This window comes from Dendroctonus ponderosae, unplaced genomic scaffold (genome assembly GCF_020466585.1).
Source record: "Dendroctonus ponderosae isolate FM_Combo_2020 unplaced genomic scaffold, Dpon_F_20191213v2 Dpon_F_20191213_4, whole genome shotgun sequence".
NCBI classification, from domain to species: Eukaryota; Metazoa; Arthropoda; class Insecta; order Coleoptera; family Curculionidae; genus Dendroctonus; species Dendroctonus ponderosae.
Genome location: NW_026018611.1, coordinates 16,064,110 through 16,073,106, shown reverse-complemented (window position 1 = coordinate 16,073,106; position 8,997 = coordinate 16,064,110). Strand labels below are relative to the sequence as shown.

The window sequence follows — 8,997 nt, the reverse complement described above, 5'->3', positions numbered from 1 at the left end:
AACCGGAATTTTGGTGGGGAATCCGACCACGCCAGGGACAACGAAATCGAGGACTCTAAGGTCCCCCAAATAGAAAGAGACGAAGCGATTGAACGCGGAACCCCGGGTCCGTCACCCCCGCGCTCAACTACTTCGAGCGAATGCTACGGCTTTGAGAGTACAACATCATGTTGCAAGGCAGGATCATTCCAAATGAACAAAGAAGGCGTGGGAAGACCCTCAAAGAGATCGCGGGATGACTTCCAAGGGATAGCAGAAGAGGGATGGATGCAGACTGCCCGAAACAGACAGGCATGGAGATAATTGGAAAAGGCCTACATTCAGGAGTGGATGAACATAGGCTGCGAAGAAGAAGGCATTGATGACAAAGACCTAGGCATCATCAAACACATTTAATTCAATCAAACAAGTTTTTGTTTTGAAAACCTTTAAGCCTGTGCGACTTGCTAGTGTCGACTTGCTATTGTGCGACGACTAGATTTGTACGACGGAGGACGAATTGACCGATCTCCAACCAATAGAAACACTTTCGTATCACCATAGAAATAACATCGTATGAACGGATGCATGGACACAGGCTTTACTGACTTCGAAGAACGTTTCAGAGGAGGTAGAAATACGAAGAGAGGTGCGACAACGATGCATGTCATGTCGCCACTTCCTTTTACTTGATATTCAGGGCTCACTTTCAGGAATGCACTGGAGAACATTGATAGTCGAATCAAGACTAATGGCGTAAATACAAATAGCCTAAGATATGCAGATGATACAGTGCTGCTTGCGAGAAGTTTTTTAATAAGATCTGCAAATCCTAGTCGACAGTGTGTCCATCGTCTGCGATGAATATGGCCTAAAGCTCAACACCAAAAAACTAAATATATGATATTCACCATATTAGCATAATATATGATATACAGCAAGTTCATGTGCATCAAACAGCTATTACAGCAAATGGAATTCTACTTGAAAAGATCAACAGTATCGTCTATCTCGGATGAAATATAAACGGCAACTGGAATATGAGCAAAGAGGTTAGAATCCGTGTAGAGAAGCCTAGAGATGTGTTCTTTCAAATGAAAAAAGCATTTTGAAGTCGAAGTATTAGCCAGAAACTGAAGGTTAGACTGGTAAAGTGCTACATACTTGTATTTACAATACTGCTGTATGGATTCGTCGGGTGGACATTGGCAGACACACTACTCAAGAAGCTCAAAGCTTTCGAAATGTGGGTGTACCGGAGAATACTACGCATTAGCTGCGTCGACAAGGTCCGAAATGAAGACGTCTTGCTGCATTTGGGCAAAGATACAGAAATAATGAAAACCATTAAGACCCATAAACTTGAATACTTTGCTCACGTGATACGATATCCAGAAAGATACGGAATTCTTCACCGCGTAATAAACGGGAAAATATTAGGAAGAAAAGGGTCAAGCAGAAGAACATCCTGGTTAAAGATTGGTTCCATAAGTCCACCAGATTCTTATTTCGCACGGCAGTCAATAAAGTAATAATAGCCAGAATGGTAGCTAACAATCGGTAACCGGCAGCACCTCAAGTCAAGTTCCCAACTGCTTTGACGCCACCAGTATGTAGGCCGAGCCGCTAAGATAACACAAAACTAGAATAAGCCGGCTTTCTCTCATTCTCACAGCGAAATTGTTCTCGTGACGTCAGGGCAGTGGGACCTTGACTTGCGGTGTTGCCGAACGAACACAGTACTCAAACAAGAAGAAAAACAAGATGTATGAAGAGTCTATAAGACAATTACTATCAGAAATATATGCATATTTGCATATGTGATCGTTATTAGTACAAAGTAGTGAAGAGTTGAGGATTAACTTACAATAAAAACTAGAGGAAACGAGATACGTGAAGTAAAATGTGATATTTCGATCTTGAAATTTCCTACATACTCCAGCACTAACTGCATAACAACGGTTTTTTAGGCAAGGTTACATGTTTCGAAACATATTTGCTTGTAATTGCCAAATTGTCATAAATTGTAATTTCCTGAGGTCGAAAAAAAGTATTTTTAGTACAAACATACCTTGCTGAACATGCTGTACATGAACGTTCTGTGTGCTTGGTTCTTTTTTCTTCACCACCGGTTGATATAACACTGCATCATCTGATGGAGAGTTCAACTCGTTCTCTTCGTCGACGACTAATAACAATAGAGTTTCTAAACTAGTCAATATGGAATAGAGCTGAGGAGTAGTCAGTTTGCCGCTTAATTTTCCTAGTTGAATTTCCACTAGCCAGGCATATTCGACGGTGTCCTGGTCAAGAGATTGACCAACATCGGAAAACATCGCATGTCCACGAATCTGTAAAATATAGATAATGTGTTCAAAATATTTCGATAATTGTCGATAGACGATGAACCTACTTGCAATGAACTTAGCGTAAGTTTTCCTTGACTTAAATGCCTATCTTTGGTGGATCTGAGTACATTATCGGAAACTAGTAACACAGCCGGGCTCAAAAGTAATTGTAATTCAGTCTGGTCATATCGTTTCTTCATTTCAAAGCCAAATCTCTCCACTAAAATGATGGGGCAGGGTGGGTCTTTTTCTGTGCAGGTCTGCAAATGCCAGGTAGAGTATGCATCCAATCAACTTACATTAAATTAAATACCCTCAACAGATGTCCTTGCACATCGTGCATTATTATGGACACATCCACTTCTAAAGGCCGATAATACCGATGATCGAAGTCGTCCCTAAGTTCTAATGGAATATTTGCACTACTGTCTTCTGTTTTCAAGTCAGCACTTGAACCACTCTCACTCACTTGCGTTTGCTGCATATCAGTGAAAGACTGATCTTCTCCGAATATATTTTCCTTAAAACAAATTCTTAAGCTAACACCAATGTTAATTTTAAATTATACAGTGAGGTCAAGAGGATGGAACCACATTTACTTTATGTTCTATAATTCTCTTTTTGTAAATACCCAATTTAATATCATCGGCTTTATTTTGTGAAATAAAAACATACAATTTAGATTTTGTTTTATATTTACATACGTAGTATACGCGGTGTCAATATGAAAACTTCCCGCCCTTAATATCTCTCTTGCAGTTTAAAATGTGAAAAATCGGAAACACGTCAATTTTATTTGTAAGGGTGCACACTTTAGATGAATATTTTTAGCTTTCTTGTAGGTGAACTCAATGGGGTTGGTTTCTTGTAGGTGAACTCAACCTCCTAATGTCACCCTTAGCATCTTAAATGGGGATGAGAGTCAAGTGGTACATCGTTTTGGCAAGTCAACTTGCCTGCATTGAAATTTAGGTTTTCGTTGATAAATATGAATCGACATTTACATTGGCGAAAAATGTTGAAACCTTATATCTCGCAAATGAAACGTTGTAACAATCTTGGACCCTTTTGTCTGCAGGCTAATTTCGTACCTTCCTGTATGTCTAATACTATTATTAAGGTCCCTTGTCCTATGTCACTAACGATATTACCTTGAAGTTCATAAAGTTTTTCAAAGCGGTTCCATATAATAAAATAACTGATGGTCCTATTTCCAGCTCTACACTCACTACATCTGGCTTTAATGACGTGGGATCAAACCTTTGATTTCGCTCCAGTGAACTACAATTGAAAGTCTGATAAACCGTTTAAATTTAATTAAGTTTCCTTACCGTTTGCGAGACTTTCGGTGATGAGGAAATCGCATTGGCGACAACAAGATTTCCTCTTTTACAGGTGTCGATATGTCAGCCTGCGGCTGAGGTCCCAGTGGTGGACAAGGATGAAAACTATATGTGATATTTATGGCCCCTGAAAATGCACAATTTTAGGTAATGAAAATAGAGTTTTTCAATAAATATAGCGTTTCTTTAATAACAAATCGACAAAAGTTTAACTTTTTTAATACATTAAAATAGTATCATTTACCGATTGGAATCCACCAAAAATCGACCCATCCGGCGGCATTTTGACACACGTTTCTCCACTTTGGTATTATTTCAGTCTTTTTGGTCGTAGACCCATCCTTAGATAATACTTTCGCATGTTTATCAAGAGAAAGAATAACATTTCTGCTGGTATGAAATTCAGGTATAAAAAGACTTAAATCGATGCTTTCTCCCTAAAAATACGTTATTACATACTGTTAATTGAAGGGTTAAATGGGTACAGAATGTGAAAATAACCAATCATTAAAAGCTTACCTGTATTGCCAAATTAATAGGAACTGAATCAGGCAAAAATTCATCAAACGGCAAGTCAAAGGACATATGTAAGAAGTGGGCACATAACGCTACTTGGGTATTTTCAAGTCTAAAAAAATCAAGCCCAACTTTCGATGTAGACTTCCAATATCACATAAGCGTTGTACCTATTTCGTTGTCCTGCACTACTGCAATCGATCCAATTGTACTGGTTAATCATAGTGACCAGTTCACAATGCTTTAAAGTGAATCCAAATCTCCACGTATATGGCACAAAATGCATCAGGTCTGGTCGAGCTTTTGACGCCCAATCATTTATAAGATCTGTAAACAACATTTTTATAATATTACATGGAAAAATATAAGGAAGTACAATAAAAAAGGATATACCTGTGAAGAACCATTTGTGGAAAAATATTAAATTCACGGTTGCTTTGCAGCCAGTTAAGTTAATTTCCCATAATTGATGTTCGTTCCAAACCAAAGGATAGTGACACAATATGCAAAATTCCAATGTTTCACTTTCAACCAGCTCCCGGAACTGCAAGCTTGTTGTCGCTTCTAAATGAAGCAGTTGCCCGTTTATTTTTGTAGAGTACCCTGTTTCCTTCGTAACCCAAGGTATAGTAACCTGCAATGCAAATATGTTCTGGCTTAAATCGTCTAGTCAACTACCAAGTATCGGTTTTACATATTAAAAACGTAATGTTTTTTGAAATTATCAATATTTTATGCGTACCTCTAAATAGCTGCCAGCACCAACATTGATATGAACCGCATTAGTTTCTTTATCTTTGGTAAATAAAATATCTATAGTCGAATCATTTTGCATTACAAGCCTTACGTCAAACGAGTGCATAACTCGTTTTTCTCCAGGACTTGGATGCTTGGTAACCTGGTGAAAACCAATGAATTAATAATGTGCCGACTTGGACTTCACTATCCACTTACTTCCATTAATACATAATCTTGGGGATAAAAGAATTTAAATAGATGCTCTCGCTGCCTGTCAGCCCAAGGTCCGTAACTGAAATTTGTTCCCTTTCCACATTTGATGTCCACTCCCCATTGAGGTGGACTTGATTCAACTAAAAATTATAAACGAATTTAAATGATACTCTTAAGTCTCATGTACATATAAATGGAACTTCTTTTTTAATTTTTAATATGACATACAAAATTCGTTCGACTCGTTTTACTTATTTACGTTACTAAATTACGAGGAATTTTAACATTTAAGTTACGATCTATCTATTACGATATCGGGGATATCAAATGGATGTTAGAATATACAGGGTGAAATAAACAATTTTCAACTATGAAAATCAAGTTTGGGTTTTATTTAGTAGCTATTCTTTATAATAGACTTAGAACCTGAATGTTCCACAACCAAACATGTCAGAGTTTCACCCAATGAAGAGAAACCTACTAAAATAAAATTGACGAGTTAACTTCAGATAAGCTTAACTAAAATTGTGGATTATTAAAGATATAAAAATAAAGAAGACGTCTTCTTCTTCGGCATTTGCATCTCTTCAATCGGATGATGGTTCTGTTGTTTGTCAGCAGATCCGTTGCTAATATATTCGGATGAGTTGATAGTCTGTTTGTGTATCTGCAGTGAATGATGAATATTTTTTCAGTAACTGCTTTTAGTTGTAGGTCCTGCCTGATTAATTAATTTGGGACAATCCAGGGAGCATTTAAGATATCTCTCAGGCATTTCGATTGAGACCTCTCAAAAATTTCGACGTTTCATTTAGAAGCGTTACCCCATAGGTAGGCTCCATACATCCAAATTGGTTTGAGTGTGCATTTGTATAGTAACACCTTGTTTTCGAGGCATAGTTTGGATCTTCTTCCTAGTAACCAATACATTTTTCTTAGCTTTAGGTTTAGTTGCTTGTGCTTCGTCCAAATATGATTACGCCAAGTTAGACGAGGATCCAGGTGAAGTCCATGATATTTGAGATGAGCATTCTGAGGGATTTATTTCTCATTTACTACGATTGCTGGGCACGTCGCGCCGCACAGTCTATGTAATGTGTGTCGATTTATTCTCGTTAACCTGGATTCTCCAAATTTTAAACCCATTTGCTGAACGTTCGAAACCAAAATTTAAATCTGCTTTTGTCTTTGTACGTTCTAAAAAGAAGGAAACAAAGGCATCAAAATGAAAGACGGTCGATTAGACGCCGCTGAACATTTCGCACGCCATGCAGAAAATATTAAAATTTGGGAACTTCTGCGGATGGGCGGAGCTAACGCATCCCGCAAACTTCTGATTGGTCGGAAGGTTTTCCGCATTCGGCATTTCGGACTCATGGGAACCCGGCTTGAACCGCTTCCCTGTGGAACGGAAGCTCTGAAAGGGTATAGTTTTGTAGTACTTTCATACGTTTCACCTTGGAAAGTTCTGTCTTTGAGATAAGATTCGAGGAAATTATGAAATTTTGTTTGTTTAACTTTTCGATTTGCTTTCCATAGCAAATATTTACCATTTTTTGTAGCGTCAAAGAATTCTTTGGTTGTTTGAATTTTCGTGATTTGCTAAAGTTACAATAAAAGTTCTTTCGATGCGTTGTTAAGATTTCTTTTATCAGAGCTGGAGTTGTGCCACCTTAGTTTCTGCTTTTCAAGGATTTTCTTCTTTATATTGTATGGTGTATCTGGATGTTTAGTTTTGAGTTATTTTAATTTAGTGTAGAGCAAATGACTGGTGAAGAGGATGGCGCTCTGAGTGAGTAAATTAAATTTTCGATTTGTTTCCAATTCTTGAGGAGTTTTGAGAGATACGCTACAATCTAAATTATTGCTTATGAAATTGCTGCACTCATTCCAGTCAGTTTGCTTGGTTTGAAGTCTGGTATAATTTTCTTTTACTGTGATTTTAGTGTTAAGTGCGATGATAACTGGAGAGTGGTCTGAAGATAAGTCTAGGCACTTTATGACTTATCAGTGAAGTGAGCCTCTTAATGCCTTTAACCGTTGCAAAATCAATGATGTCCGGTTGTTTCATTCTGTCTGTTAACCAGTGGGTTCACCAGTATAAATAATTTTTGGCTTGCATGGTTGCATACAGTTGACGACCTTTCGGGTTGGGAGTCAATGTCCTTGAACCTCACCATGGGTGTTTGGCATTGTAGTCTCCACCCGCAATAAACGTATAGTCCAGAGTTTCAAAGAATTCAGTGAACTTAGTTTGTGTGATTGAGTATTTTGGACGAACTGTTGAGATAACCAGTGGTCCGCCCTATCCACTCTTCTATTTTAACAGTTGTTGCCTGAAGGTGTTCCTCATTGTATTTTTCCATTTCATGGTGCTTAATCCTTGACTTAATTAATATTGCAGTGCCACCGTGTCCTTTTCATGACATTGTCAACATTTATCTCGTCTTCTTCGTTTTTCGTTCCTCAATTATAGGTAGAACTTTTTCCGATGAGTTGGTTGAATTTTTACTTAGTAAGTAATCTTTTAACAAAGTTTGCTTCTTCTTAGCAACTTGTGTTACTCCAGGACTGATTATGTTTCTTTTGTTGCTGACTTTAATCGATTCTTCAAATTGTTTGCAATTACTAGCGGTTGGTGAGAGATCAGTTGATGATCGATCCGCCATATTGGCTCACAAGGTGTCGTGGCGCTCAAGACGCGCAGAGCCTAACAATTTTTTTACATGATGCACTTGGTACTTAATTTTGAAGTTTTATAGAATATCCAACGATTAAAAGAACGCCTCGCACACGATGACGCGAGCGAAATACCTAAAAAGCACTGAATTGAGAAAAGAAAGAATACAAGTCAATAACAAATAAAATTTAAATCTGTTTTGCCATACAATACTGCAGAAAATAATTAAGTAAGTTCTAACGGTATACCATCGAACGCGTCCCAAATTTAAAATATCTGAGCTGTTGAATAACTGATGACGTCTTAACTTAGAACTAAGATACAGCTTTATTATATAGGTAGATCTTATCTTGGCCACTTGTTAACGAACGCTTAACTACCTTCTTAAAGAAGCACTCATGGCTAAAAAATATCAGAGACTGAACTAAACTTGACGGCAACGGCCCATTTAGAGCCGCACAGAATCGAGACAATTTTTTCGTAATAAGGTTTTTGCACATGATTTTTTTTTGTTAAAACATCTCTGATGCGGGTTGTTTAGAAGAATGCCTATAGCAAATTTGTACACTGGCCCATTCAGTAAGACAATACTACACACTTGTCAATATGATTCTATTTGTTTAAAGGCTTACAAAAGCTGAGTAGAACTAAACAAACTAAGTCACAATCACAATTAAAATAAGTGTCAAATTTTACTAGTTAAAGTGTAGTTATAATTTAGCCGCCAGTGGGCGTTTGGCATTTTGAACTCGCGAATTCCTCGTCTTGGCTTTGCATACTAGAATCTAGGTCCAAACCAAGGTGGCCGGCCAACTTTTCAAACGCGTATTACCGTACAAGCCATTTGAAAATGCCGAATTTGGAGCCCGATTACCGTACTGGAGATTCATGCATTAGGCCACCCTGGTGACCAAAAAAAAAGTCTTCAATAAGGATTCATGAGGGCTGAGGGCATGGCTGGTGACCAAAAAAAAAAGGTCCCCCATAGTGACGTCATGGGTGTCAATGACACCATTGTCCCATCAATTACATGAAAAAAAAAGGTGGTGCGGGGGTGCGGTCGGGAAAAAGGGATCGTACGGTCAGTCCTGTAAACGAGTCCCGAAGGAAACGCGTTCGAAGACGGTCTAGGGTACGCCAAAAAGAAGGCTACCGACGCCACGCCATTTTGTTTTTTTTT

The 8,997-nt window shown here is 38.1% G+C and overlaps 1 protein-coding gene across 1 annotated transcript in view; it reads right to left on the bottom strand.

The window, feature by feature from the left end:
• LOC109541264 (transmembrane protein KIAA1109) overlaps window positions 1-8,997 on the bottom strand; it is a 107,531-nt gene that overhangs the window by 90,867 nt on the left and 7,667 nt on the right. Inside the window, exons 7-17 of the mRNA XM_019910074.2 lie at window positions 5,141-5,277; window positions 4,929-5,084; window positions 4,580-4,820; window positions 4,357-4,513; window positions 4,190-4,298; window positions 3,915-4,107; window positions 3,659-3,797; window positions 3,479-3,608; window positions 2,641-2,847; window positions 2,393-2,587; window positions 2,051-2,330 (exon numbers count right to left, since the gene is read on the bottom strand). Coding sequence (XP_019765633.2) covers window positions 2,051-2,330; window positions 2,393-2,587; window positions 2,641-2,847; window positions 3,479-3,608; window positions 3,659-3,797; window positions 3,915-4,107; window positions 4,190-4,298; window positions 4,357-4,513; window positions 4,580-4,820; window positions 4,929-5,084; window positions 5,141-5,277 — 1,944 coding nt within the window. The remainder of the gene's footprint in view (window positions 1-2,050; window positions 2,331-2,392; window positions 2,588-2,640; window positions 2,848-3,478; window positions 3,609-3,658; window positions 3,798-3,914; window positions 4,108-4,189; window positions 4,299-4,356; window positions 4,514-4,579; window positions 4,821-4,928; window positions 5,085-5,140; window positions 5,278-8,997) is intronic.